The following is a 13900-nucleotide window of genomic DNA, read 5'->3' as shown; positions in this document are numbered from 1 at the left end:
CGTTGATGATTGGTTCCAACAATCAGGCTGCACCTTAAAACTTTATTAACAAGTGGCTGCAGACAAACTTGGATAAATAGACACAACCAGAAGAAGGTTGGAGGTCAATGTGTTGGGGTCAAGGTCACATCTAAGTGATGCTTCCTGTGTGTCCCTCAGGGCCTGGTGAAGGAGTTTGAGTTGACCGTGTTTCTAACCAAGTCCAGGAGTGGCAGCTTTGGGTTCACCATCACCCGCAGCAAGCTGGACAACTGCTACTACATCCAGGAGATACTGGACAATCCGGCGAAGGCAGACGGACGCCTGAGAGCAGGAGACCGGCTCGTCACGGTACACAAGAGCATGATGTCATGATGACTTACCATCACAAAACTACAATGACCAGGAAGTAAACATTATGTTCTAGGACTGCTGTGATGGTCAGTCGATCCAGAAGACAGATTAAGTCAAATAAAAAATATGTGTTAAGTTGGAAAAAAAAGGTTATTTGATCCTCTTTAATTTCATTTCAACGTTTTACATAATTGTTTTTATTTTATACAGAGGAAATTATTTTTGAAAATTGATTACAGTTGAAAATTGTTTACAGTTGTTTGTTTACAGTTGACATTTGTTTGATTATAGTTGAAAATAGTTTGATTACGGTTGAAATAGTTTTATTATAGTTGAAAAGTGTTTGTTTATAGTTGACAATAGTTTGATTATAGTTGACAATTGTTTGATTAAAGTTGACAATTGTTTGTTTATAGTTGAAAATAGTTTGATTATAGTTGACAATTGTTTGTTTATAGTTGAAAATAGTTTGATTATAGTTGACAATTGTTTGTTTAAAGTTGATAACTGTTTGTTTATAGTAGAAAATAGTTTGATTACGGTTGAAATTGTTTGGTTATAGTTGAAATTGTTTGATTATAGTTGAAATTGTTTGATTATAGTTGAACATTTTCTTGTTTAAAGCTGATAATTGTTTGTTTATAGTTGACAATTGTTTGTTTATAGTTGAAAATAGTTTGATTATTGTTGACAAATTTTTTTTTAAAGTTGATAATTGTTTGGTTATATTTGACAATTGTTTGTTTATAGTTGAAAATAGTTTGATCATAGTTGACAATTGTTTGTTTATAGTTGAAAATAGTTTGATTATAGTTGACAATTTTTTGTTTAAAGTTGATAATTGTTTGGTTATAGTAGAAACTTGTTTGATTATAGTTGAAAATAGTTTGATTACGGTTGAAATAGTTTTATTATAGTTGAAAAGTGTTTGTTTATAGTTGACAATTGTTTGATTATAGTTGACAATAGTTTGATTATAGTTGACAATTGTTTGATTAAAGTTGACAATTGTTTGTTTATAGTTGAAAATAGTTTGATTATAGTTGACAATTGTTTGTTTATAGTTGAAAATAGTTTGATTATAGTTGACAATTTTTTGTTTAAAGTTGATAATTGTTTGGTTATAGTAGAAACTTGTTTGATTATAGTTGAAAATAGTTTGATTACGGTTGAAATAGTTTTATTATAGTTGAAAAGTGTTTGTTTATAGTTGACAATTGTTTGATTATAGTTGACAATAGTTTGATTACACTTGAAATTGTTTGATTAAAGTTGACAATTGTTTGATTATAGTTGACAAGTGTTTGATTATAGTTGAAAATTGTTTGATTATAGTTGAAAATTGTTTATTTACAGTTGACAAGTGTTTGATTATAGTTGAAAATTGCTTGTTTACAGTTGAGAATTGTTTGTTTACAGTAGAAAATTGTTTGTTTACAGTAGAAAATTGTTTGTTTACAGTAGAAAATTGTTTGTTTACAGTTGAAAATTGTTTGTTTACAGTTGAAATATATTTGACTAGATGTGGCCACCTATCAAATGTGTTCTGATCTGAAGGTGAACGGACACGACGTGACGAGCGTAGCAGACGACGTGGCGATGACCATCCTCAGGTCTTCACCGAGAAGGTTGAGCATGACTCTGGGCAGAGCCGTGACCAACCTGGTGGCGCCCCCTCCCTGTGACAGCCTGCCAGACATCGTTCTTCACAAGACCCCCTCAGGACAACTGGGTAGGACAGAAACAGACCTTCTCAGAACCTCAGCGGGACCTTTGATAAACGTGTGGCTGCAGGTATCAAGTTGACGGGGGGTATTGGCAGTAAGTGGCAGGGGATCTATTGTCTGGAGGTGGTGCCTGGCTCGCCGGCCAGCGAGGAGGGCAGCGTCCAACCCAACGACAAGATCCTCTACATCTGCGGCCGCTGCACTCTGGGCATGACTCTGGAGGACGCCGTCAAGGCCTGTGAGATCGCGCCTCGTAAGGTCAAGCTGAAGGTCATCAGGTGGGTGAAGAGAACACCAGGAGGAGAAGAAAAACACTGACATGATGGTTTGTTTCAGAGAGGAGACGCCGGTGACCCCAAAAGCCAAGTGGAACGGTACGATCTCAGCAGTGATGTGTTTGTTAGCAACATGCTCGGTTACCTGGAGAACACGTTCGTTTCCGTGACCCACCAAAGATCTTTATCTTAAGATACTTCTGTCAATAATTGTCAGGATTCCTTTGATCATTATTGACATTCACTTTTATTTTCTACTCTTTTTTTAGGTCTGTTTGACTGGAAGAAAGACAAGAAGATTTCCACTCGGTTTGAGGAGCCAGCATCACCGGAGAGAGATCAGACTGAGACCAGTGAGACATTTGTGTTCAGATCTTATGTTTGTGTGGATGAAGATCCAACTTCAGCGTCATGTTTGCAAGTGTTTCACCTTTGACCCCTGGAGTCATGACTGTGGGGAAAGATGGTTTGTGTGTGTCTCTGCCTGTGTGTGCGTGCATGTGTTTCTATGTGTGTATACATCTGAATGTGTGCATGTGTATGTGTGAGCAAATAAATTGCATGTGTGTGTATGTGTGATTGTGTGTATCTGAATGTGAGCATGTTTATGTGTGAGCAAATATATGCATGTGTGTGTCTATGTGTGATTGTGTGTATTGGTTTGTGTTTATGTGTGCATCTGTGATATATGTGTGTGTTTCTGAATGATTGTATGTGTGTCTGTGTATGTGCGTGTATGTACAGGTACATGTATGTGAGTTTATGTGTGTGGATGTACGTGTGTGTGCGTGTAGTGTATGTGTGTATGTACGTGTTTGTGTGTGTATGCCTGTCTGTGTGTATGTGTGTGTGTGTCTGTATTTGTGTGTGTGTATGCCTGTCTGTGTGTACATGTGTGTGTGTCTGTATTTGTGTGTTAATGTCTGTCTGCATGTACGTGTGTGTGTGTGTGTGTGTGTCTGTGTGTACGTGTAGTGTTTGTGTATATGTACGTGTGTTTGTGTGTGTCTGTATTTGTGTGCGTGAATGAGCGTGCATGTGCATGAGTGTGTGATGACAGACACGTTGTGTCACTGCAGGATTAATAATTAGCAAGCCTCTGACCTCCAACGGTGTATTGGGCTGCAGGTTTGTGGGCATCTCACACACACACACACACACACACACACACACACACACACACACACCCCCACACACACACACACACACACACACACACACACACACACACACACACACACACACACAAAGTATAAATGGTCACGCTCGTGGTGGTCTGGAGGGCAGGAGGCTCAGTTGCTTAGTGACAGCATAAGCGAGTCAAAGACAGGACGAGGTGAGCCGACCTGTCACTCAGAAGAAAAATCTTCAATTCTTCAACATGGATAAAAAAGGTCCAGGTTGGTTCTTTGTGGTGCAGATATTTGCTGAAACTCAAATATGACGTCAAAGCTAGAATATCTTGTCGAGACACTTATTGTGTTTGATCTTGTGTGCTTTTGTTCACCTTCACCTCAATTATCTTCTCCGTTTACAGCCGAAGCCGTCAGCAGGACTGCAGGACACTCCAGACATCTCTCTGTAGCTCAGGAGCAGGAAGTAAGTCAACAGCACGTCAACAATACAGTTAGCTTGGAGCGCTTACAAGTTGTCTTGTGAAATAACTTAAGATTATACAATGAAGGTCACAAGTATAAAACTTATATAAGAGGAAGCTGATATTTAAATATATATAATCACAATTAAAATACAGCTTTTACAATTATAATCGCTTGTTAACGTTCAAAAATGTAGACATTAGCCTAACATTAGCATCAATTAGCTGAAGCTACATTTAATGATTTATATTCAAATGAACAATAAATATAATGTATCACCCCCACGTAACTTATTTGATCATTTTAAGTTCATTTAACGTACATTTAACTTTTAAATTCTCATTTAAAATCAATAATAATATAGTAAATATCTGGAAAAACAACTTCAAAATATAATTTTAGAAAAAGTCATGTGACCATCATGTGAATGATAACATAAAGTTTCCTAATTTAATGTTGTGTTTCAGAGCTGCATTCTGCAGGTGGAGTTCATGAAGCCGGAGGGTGGAGGTCTGGGGTTCGCTCTGGTGGGGGGGACGAACGGCAGCATGTTGAGGGTGAAGGAAATTTGCTCAGGAGGTTTAGCTGAGCAAGATGGCCGCCTGCGGGTGGGAGACATTCTCCTGGAGGTACGATAGACGTCGTGATACTAAGTGGTGTTTAGTTCGCTTCATGAGCCTCGACTCTGCAGGTGAACGGCGTCATCGTGTCCGGCCTGAGCTACAGCAAAGTGGTGGATATTCTACGTAAAGCAGAAGGCGCCGTTCAGCTCACCATCTGCAGAGACATCACGGCCTACTCTGAATCCACATCCCTGCTCAACATGTCCACTCAGACGGAGGCCGTCGCAGCTCCGTGCTCAGCTCCTCTTCCCAGCCCCGACATCTGCAGCTCACCTGAGATCAGACCTAACAAGTCGCTCGAGCGTCATGCAGGTGTGCGACTCGTCAATCATTCCTATGATGAAAATTTTAATTTTTAATTGAATTATTGAATTCAATAATTTGTACATGTAAAGGTTGGATTCGATTTTTTTAATTATTGAATTTAAAAAACAACATAATTAAAAAAAATAATACATTTCTTCACACATACAGTTTGATATTCTAATTCCAAAACTTCCAAAATACATTTTCTAGATTACATTTTTTTTTTTTAACCAAAAGCCTTTCAATATTCAAAATTCAATATAAAATGTTGGTGTAATACTGTTACTTTAAAAAAAACTTTTAATATACAAATTGTTAAATGTATTTATTCCAAAAAAATAATTCAATGCTTGAAAAACATTTCAGTAAAAAAAGTTTCACCATTTGAAATGTTAAAATCAACCATTCAATATTGTAATGGTTCTGATACACCTTCATACTTCTTCTCTCAGAATCAGAGTCTGTGGCCTTCATCACCACCGCTCCTCCACCTCCCCGCCAGCTCACCATGGTGTCGGACGAGTGTGTGTTCATCCAGGCACGACCAACACAATCTTCTGTCACATCCAGACATTCCACTGACTTGTTTGTTTGCTGAACAGGAGAGTCGTGAGAGCACACCTTCTCATCAAGCCTGCTGCCCCTCCATCAGTGTCACGGACATGTTACAAGGAGCTTCTGACAGGTATCTCCTTTTTCTTCTGACCACTTTGTTAGTGCACTGCAGTTCTCATGACACTCACAAGGGGGCAGTAGAGAGCAACAAATGAGCTTTCATGGGTCTGTGCTTTGGTTTTCAAAACTGAATCTCTAAAGGAGGCCACCCAAACAAAAACAAAAATGATCACATTATGGGACCTGTGGCATGAGTAGTGAGAGTAAAAACAGGCATTGTGAGATTGTGTCATCTCGAGTCTTTGTCAAAAACAAAGACTCGAGATGACATATTTCCAGGACTACTTAAAATCAAATCCTTTAATTCTCGGTGGTATTCTCCTGCGAAGCTCCGTGGTACTGCTCTTTGAGGCTCTGTAATATAACTCCTCGAAGCTACGTAGTATTACTCCTTGAGGCTCCGTGGTATTACTCCTCGAAGCTACGTAGTATTACTCCTTGAGGCTCCGTGGTATTACTCCTTGAATCTACGTAGTATTACTCCATGAGGCTCCATGGTATTACTCCTCAATGCCCCATGGTATTACTCCTCGAGACTCTGTAGTATTATTCCTCGAAGCTACATAGTATAAGTCCTCAAGGCTCCACTGTATTAATCCTTGAGGCTCTGTATTATTAATCCACAGGGCTACGTAGTATTACTCCTTGAAGCTCCCTGGTATTACTCCTCGAAGCTTCATGGTATTACTCCTCAAAGCTCAGTGGTATTACTCCTCAAAGCTCCGTGGTATTACTCCTTGAGGCCCCATGGTATTACTCCTTGAGGCTTCGTGGTGTTACTCCTCGAGGCACCATGGTATTAATCCTTGAGGGTCTCTAGTATTGCTCCGCAGGGCTATGTAGTATTACTCCTTGAAGCTACATGTTATTAATCCTGAGGCGCTGTAGTATTATTCCACAGGGCTACGTAGTATTACTCCTCGAAGTTCCATGGTATAACTCCTCGAGGCTCCATGGTATTAATCCTTGAGGATCTGTAGTATTACTCCACAGGGCTTTGTGGTATTACTCCAGGAAGCTCTGAAGTATTAATCCTTGAGGCTCTGTGGTGTGACTCCATGAATGCTGCGTAGTTTTTCTTCTCGAGGCTGAGTAGTATTACTTGTTGAGACTCCAAAGTACTAACCCTTGAGGCTCTGTAGTACTACTCCTTGTCGAAGCCACGCCACGCTTAATAATCCAGTGCACCTCGTAGTCCGAAACAACACGGTAAAGAAAATAAAACTACAGTTTTAAAAGTAAGATGTGGCACAAAACAACAGTTAAAGCTGTAATAAGCAAGATTTGAAATCGCAATGTTTCTAACTCACACAGGCTCTATATGGGACTTTTAACAATATCAAAAGTACGAAGAGGAACGTTTGTATTTTAGTCTCGTGTCTATACTGCATTTTAGGTGGAAAAGTCGCAGGGACAAGAAGCTCAGCCTTGCATGATTTCAACCCTCCTACCGACGCGTATAAATGGTCTGGTCTCACCCCTGCCCCCTGACTCCCCCAGGAAACATGTTGTGACCAAACTCTTGGACCAATCCTGCAAAGACACTCGGAAAACCCAGTCCGATGGCTGGAGCAGCGAGGAGGATGATGATGTTTTTGACGCCACCAAACAGGAAATGACCTCACCCCTCACAGGTGTCCCACCTCCCCCTCCTGCAGGATCCTCCCCCCCTTCCCTGTTGGCTCACCTCATGTACTTCTCCACACAGGTCCTCCCATCGTATCAGAGGAAGAACTTGCAAACTTAGGAGTCATCTCTCCGTCAAAGACCAGTCAGTATTCTGGCTCCCGGGTCAAAGCCCTGATCCAAATCCTCCAGCATCAGCTGGACCAGCAGGAAATGGTCAAAGAGTTCTTGGTGTGTTCTGACCTTAAATATCTATTGGTAGTACATAAAGTACAGTGCCGTCAGAATATTGAATGGTTGAGTTGACATTTTAAATGTTGAAACTTTGATTCATATTTTTATTGAAATTGTTTTTTAAGCAAGCTGAAAATAGAATAGTTAAACAATTTATATATTAAAAGGTTGAATTGTTTTTTATCAATAATCAAGGTTGTTTTTTCTTTTTACTTTGAGTAATTGAATTATTCAAGTTGAATATTTTCCTTTTTTTTCCATTTCTTTTTACACATAGTTTCATAATCCAATAATTAAAAAAATATATATTATCAAATAAATCATCATTCTCAAGGCACTGATTTTCACAAGTTTCAAAAGAAGTCTAATGTAATATATACTTTCAGGCTCTGGAGCATCTGAAACCGTCTGATAACTGTCTGGTGGGAAAAGCTCCTGAAAACCGAGAGAAGAATCGCTACAGAGACATCCTTCCATGTACGTCAAACTTCCACTTCCTCTGATCTCTTCATTTCACCCTCTTGGATATTTTTATCATCCTAGCCGGGCTTGTAAACTCTGGCCGCTCACTGACTTGGCAGCTATTGGTGATTTTTTTTTAGCGCCTTTTAATATAAACTGAGGTTTTGACTGAAGTGGTGGAGACACATGGTACTGATCAGAGCTCCAGCATGGAGTTTGTTCTCTTTCTCGCTCCTCAAAATACTTTTGGAAATATGGAATTATGTGCAGAAGTAATTGAGACTTCTACGATTGACCACTATCAGGATTATTAATGGGTCACAGGGGCTGAGAGGTTTGAGCTTAACCCTGGTTATCTGGCAGGTTTTAGGTCAGAATCCGGCCGTGCTGGAGAATCTCAACTGCTCTTTCTTCTGGCCTGACACAACCGTGACCATTTACAAGTGACATTCCAGCCTCCCTAACACTCTTAAATTTGCAACATTGTCCTTTTAATTAGTGTGTCTGTGCATGTCTGGCTAAATGCAGTCTACAATTGGATTCTGTATGCAGAGTCTTCCTCGCTTTTCCCCTGACGAAGCCTGCAAAAGTTATCATGTTATTTTATTCGCCTGGAGAATAGAACTAATGTAAATCCACCAGAGGACTCGAGAAAAACAAATGCACTATTTTCCGTGACTTCTGTGTTGTTAAAATAAGATTCATTTTCAATCTTATCTGCATCATGTAGCGATGTTGGTGTGATGGCTCAGGCAGGAAATGAGTGACAAAAGTAGAGTCTGACGAATTTCCCAAAAAATTGGAGATGTTAAAGGTCAATTGTGAAAACCCAACTCTCCTGACTCACATGTTTGAAATGTTGAAGTCTTCCTCTTCAAGATTCAGTAAGTCCCTCATCGAGACCATGTTTTGAACTTATTACTTTATAGTATAGATAAGTCCTCCCCCGTCTGAAATCTGGGCGAACTAGAAGTTACGAGAGCAGAGTCCATTACCTCCATTGCCTTCACTCCTTCTAAAGCCAGCTGTAATCACACCCCGCTCTGTTTATAGAACGAGTCCCTTGTAGGTGGAGACTCCCTGGATTGATGTGACAAACCTCCATGTTTTTTTTATAGTGGGCGGAGTTTAAGATCATTTCTAATGTAAATATTTCAATGAAAAGAGAGTTTTGTACAAACAGACACATACTGATGAGTCCAACATCTATTTAAGACCAACTTAAATCAACACATTGGTTGAACTTTAAATCATTTTTAATGTATAACCTGCACTCATACACAAACACCTTCATTTCTTCACCACATTTCATTACTTTCATGAATCGCCAAATCATCCATTTTGATTGACAGCTGGCTGATGCAATTACATTTTTTAGTGCTCCGATTCAATGGGCAAAGCTTACGGCAGCCCATTGGTCCATTTTCTAATTGGGTAAAAATAAATCAGCTGGACCTTTTCAAAATTTTCTTTGACCATGTGGTATCACTTAAGTCGTAAATGTACTTATAATAACAGAATAAAATATTAGGTCACATTTTCTTTGCTCTTTTAGCTCAGAAATTATTTTTATATTTTTGTATTATACTTTAAGGAAAAGTTTGTAAGAAAACTTTATTAACAAGTAACATTTTATATCGAAAGTACCACAACAAGGTATCATTTTATTTTTTTGCAACATTTCTTAATAATAATGCTAAAAATCCAATGTCTAATCTTGGTGAATACTTGAATCTTTTAAATAAAAGTGTATTTTGTGGGTTACATGGCCGCTCAATTGTACTAATGCTAAAAAAGTAATGTATGACGGAAAGAATATTTTGAAGTTATTGGAAATCCCAATACTTTTCTCTCACAATGCACCGCAACAGATGGTCTTTAACAGCATGACCTCAGATGAAGTTGACAAGAACCTCAGTGATGATAACGGTGGTAATGGAGTCGGTCCAGTGGGAAGCCAACACTTCATGTCATGATGAAAAAGTAAGCTCATCACCATCCAATTACAATATGACCACTTAGCTATGCATCATTTAAGAATGGGGGTCCATTCTTAAATGATCCAGTTTCAGGTTCCAAATATGACCACCAGTTGAACCCACATCCATTACACATCGTTGGAGGAGCCTCGACTGACAACCACTTATTAACACATAATTAAGAGTTGCGGACTGACCAAGTAAAATTCCACAAGAAAATAAGTCCTAATCAATGTTCTTCAAGTTGGAGTAGACCTTGCAACCTAGACGTTGTGTATACTTTTGTATGGTGAAAGGGAAAAAAAAATACTGTTTTGGACGAGTGACGCTGAAAACTTATATTTCAAATATTCTTCTTGAGAAAATAAAAGCTGGAGTCACACTACATTGACTCTGCAGCCTCCAGAGGTCAGCAGTTGAAGGTTCTTGTGAATGAGCCTGATGATGAAAAACACAGCACTAGCCGTCCTAACCACATCCCCAGTGGAGGTCTCTAACTGTTGTCTGTGCAAGTGGCCCGGAAAGAAGCCCCGTTATTTACTGATCCAGTTCATTACTCCAAGTCTTTTAGCCTTTCGCTGCCGACAGCCAGGTTTCCCGTCTGCGGCTCCAGCAAGCAGGGAGGTAGTGAAGCAGCTCCCAAAACACCAAAACATCCATAAACCACCTCTGGCCCTCTGAGGAACAACAAACCTCTTCACTGAACTGCATCCCTGACACCACAGAAGTGTTTACTGGACGTACAAATAGAACTTCAGGACAAATTTGTCCACATTCTGCTCCACAAAGTTTAATTCGAGGGGATTTTTTTGTCAATCCATTGATGATTTGTCTCTTCAGATGACGCCACACGTGTTCCAGTCGGCGAGAACCAGGACTACATCAACGCCAGCTACATCCGCATTCGAATGGAGAATCTTGAATACTTCTACGTATCCTGCCAGGGCCCCCTGCCTTCTACTGTGCTGGCATTCTGGCAAATGATTTGGGAAAACAAATCCAATGTCATCGCCATGATGACCCAGGAAGTAGAGAGGGGCCGGGTCAAATGTCACAAGTACTGGCCGGAGAGATCGGACGAACCTCTGGATATTGGACGGTACAAACTCCACCTGGAGAACCAGCAGTTCCTGGAATACTTCCACATCAGAATCATTCGTGTGGTGGAAACAGAGGTAAGAGGCTTCTCGGCTGGAATATGTTTCCAAGTCTCACGACTGAACGAGCGGTCATTCCAGACAGGTGACGCTCAGGTCGTCCACCACTTGAAATTCACACAATGGCCTGACCACGGCGTCCCGCGCGACTCGGAGCAGTTGGTTCGTTTCATCCGCTACCTGAGATCCGTGCATCAGAAGGGACCCATCGCAGTGCACTGCAGCGCCGGCATCGGCCGAACGGGAGTGCTCATCTGTACCGACGTCATCCTTAACCTCATCGAGAACGACCTGCCTGTGAGTACCTGACCATTCATTAGGGAGTTTACTGTCGCACTTGAATTTTCACTTCTTATTGAAGCTTCTATCCATCAACTGGGAATTCAAATGAACTTTCTAACACAGTTAATAACGTCTGGTGAGAGATCAAATTATTTTAAAAGTAGAGAAAGAAAAGAAATGTATATTCTTACAGAGGAGGGAGCCAGAAACACAAATGATAAGAGTTCCATTGTCGTGAATATAAAAGTGTCTCCAGCCTTTCATTCCTCCACAAAACAAAGTTGTGCTGTTTTATTGTTCCTAGATGCTTCAAAGTAATCAGCTATTCTATGAATGAAAGCAGGAAGTATTGTTCAATGACAGATAGGGAGTTGTACTGTGTGAGTCATAACTGGACAAATTAAAACCATTTATCAAACGATTATTTTGGACTATAAGGTGCAATATCAATGAACAGGTCTATTTTCACACATAAGACGCACCCAATTATAAGATTAATTGTGGCGCGGCTTTGTAGTTTTACTCCGTACTACTAAGGGGTAATACCATAGAGCCTCAAGGAGTAATACTATGGAGCCTTGTGAGCAATACTAGGAACCTCTCAGAGTAAAACTACGAAGGCTCACGTGGTTTTTCAATCAGTAAAACCAGAATGAATACATAAGAAATACCGGATAAGGCACACCAATTTTTGGTAACATTTAAGACTTTAAGTGTGAAATTAATAACTTATTAAGAGATTTAAATATTGTGGCATAAAATAAAAGCTTACATCAACTTATCTCAAGAGATCCTGTGAACTATTCAACATAGACACACAACAGTGATTCTGGAATACAACACCGAAGCACTCGAAGTGACCCTGACCTGTGTCTGCAGATCAACGTGAGCGACATCGTTAAAGACATGAGACTCCAGCGACATGGGATGATTCAGACCAAGGTCAGTGCCGACTTAAGGGGGTCAGAGTTCAGAGTTGAGAAGACAGAACTCTTACAGCCGCCCTTTTTTGTCCCTCTTATGTTCCAGGAACAGTACCTCTTCTGCTACAACGTCTGGTTGGAGGTTTTACAGGGAATTTTACAGCTTCACGGAACCCAGTGGCAGTCGGACAGTCCCAGAGATCACAAACTGGTCTGAAGGCTTCTACCGTGTGCTCTCACCTGATACCTGTCGATCCACCTGTGTCGAGGCCTGATGTGCACTTTTCTTGTTGCTCTTGGTGCTGTCATTCATCCAAATCAGCAAAAGGGATTTCATTTCTCGGGCGTCGTGATTTGCCTTCATTACCTTCACCTGCAAACCGACACGGTCACGGAACAGCACACGTGTCGGATCATCTCACGGTTGTTTTGGCGTGTTTGAGAAAGAGTGGCGTCTGATCGCGGTCCGGTCGCATTAAGTGCATTAGTACCCAGGAGGGAAAAGGGCATCAGCATCAGGACGCTATTACTTTTGCTGTCAATCACCCGAGGAGAAGAAAAGAATCAAGTGCCTTGGAATGACTCGCGTCGCACCCCGAGTCGTCTTGTCACAAATGGTCGGAGTGCATCGAGTTGGAATTTGGTGGACTTGAACCAAACGATGAGTGTAGATAGCACCAGGCACAATTCTGTCTCGTCCACCCATTAGTGTCGCTTTTGTTTATCCTTTCTGACTCATTTTGTACAAAAAAGGTGAAATTACGCACATCCTCACATGGATAAAAATGAAAGGCACAGTCGATTTTGCTAAAATTTGGACGACTTTTTGGCAACAAGTTGCTAGGCTTTTGGCTAAAATTTGTTATTTGACATCTTTTATCTGTATGTCGCAGCTATTTTAATACGATTTCAGTCAAAATGCAAAAAAAAAGAGGTTTACAACACAAAAGCAACAAAACTGTCACAGATCAACCTGGTTAGTTTCAGCTGCTGTCACAAACCACCAGCTCATGCATGCCGGCGGACCGATGACCTGATGTTAGACTGTGGAATGTGACAAAAGAATACTGGAGGTATTTCCGTGGCGAGCATGTGAAGCGTCAGACCAGCGTCAATCTTGGAAGCACATTTGTTTGCACTCATTTGTGAAAATGCATCGTGTACAGGACGAGCAAGTGCTTATGCAACGGCATTGTGAAAAGTATTAACCCCTCAAATGCACAGCCGCTTTTCGTGAATGTACGATAACTTGATATCGCTGTACCTGCCGCTATGTAACCAATATTTCCCACACAATGTAATACCTCTGTCATTAAAAGCTGTTCTGAGACGTCTGTGTTCTCTGTGGAAACACCTTCGACATCCCCCCCAGACTCCGAACATAAGTCAACTTGAACAGCGGAACAAGAGCGGGGAAGTGGGTTTTCCCTGACGCCACGCAGGGAACAGAGAACCGGAGGCGACCCTAAATCTAATTCCACTGAGCGCCTCTCCGGTTTTACTGCAGGGTTTACTCCCTCTCGGGTTTTACTGCAGGGTAAACAAGCTGCTCTAACAGAGGTCTTTGTGGAAGGATGGAAATCCCTGCACGCTCCATACACACATCAACCTTCTCCAGGAGAAGGCAGCAGATTTACTCCCTTCGTCTGTCTCTGTGTACTCCCACAACCCTTATCACTTCCACAACAACCCGTCCATCA

At 40.8% G+C, this 13900-nt stretch overlaps 1 protein-coding gene across 1 annotated transcript in view; it reads left to right on the top strand.

The window, feature by feature from the left end:
• Positions 1-13530, top strand: part of ptpn20 (protein tyrosine phosphatase non-receptor type 20) — a 31134-nt gene extending 17604 nt beyond the window's left edge. The window contains exons 30-46 of the mRNA XM_087802722.1: positions 160-330; positions 1891-2065; positions 2128-2338; positions 2397-2434; positions 2605-2688; positions 3873-3934; positions 4401-4562; positions 4625-4868; positions 5315-5400; positions 5465-5547; positions 7038-7171; positions 7246-7394; positions 7784-7874; positions 10679-11013; positions 11077-11292; positions 12157-12219; positions 12307-13530. Of these exons, the coding sequence (XP_087658848.1) occupies positions 160-330; positions 1891-2065; positions 2128-2338; positions 2397-2434; positions 2605-2688; positions 3873-3934; positions 4401-4562; positions 4625-4868; positions 5315-5400; positions 5465-5547; positions 7038-7171; positions 7246-7394; positions 7784-7874; positions 10679-11013; positions 11077-11292; positions 12157-12219; positions 12307-12417 (2415 nt within the window). The 3' untranslated portion in view covers positions 12418-13530. The remainder of the gene's footprint in view (positions 1-159; positions 331-1890; positions 2066-2127; positions 2339-2396; positions 2435-2604; positions 2689-3872; positions 3935-4400; positions 4563-4624; positions 4869-5314; positions 5401-5464; positions 5548-7037; positions 7172-7245; positions 7395-7783; positions 7875-10678; positions 11014-11076; positions 11293-12156; positions 12220-12306) is intronic.
• Positions 13531-13900: the final 370 nt, after the last annotated feature.

The sequence above is a fragment of the Callionymus lyra genome, chromosome 11, assembly GCF_982586985.1.
Source record: "Callionymus lyra chromosome 11, fCalLyr1.hap1.1, whole genome shotgun sequence".
NCBI lineage: Eukaryota > Metazoa > Chordata > Actinopteri > Syngnathiformes > Callionymidae > Callionymus > Callionymus lyra.
This window is presented reverse-complemented; position numbering and strand designations above follow the sequence as displayed.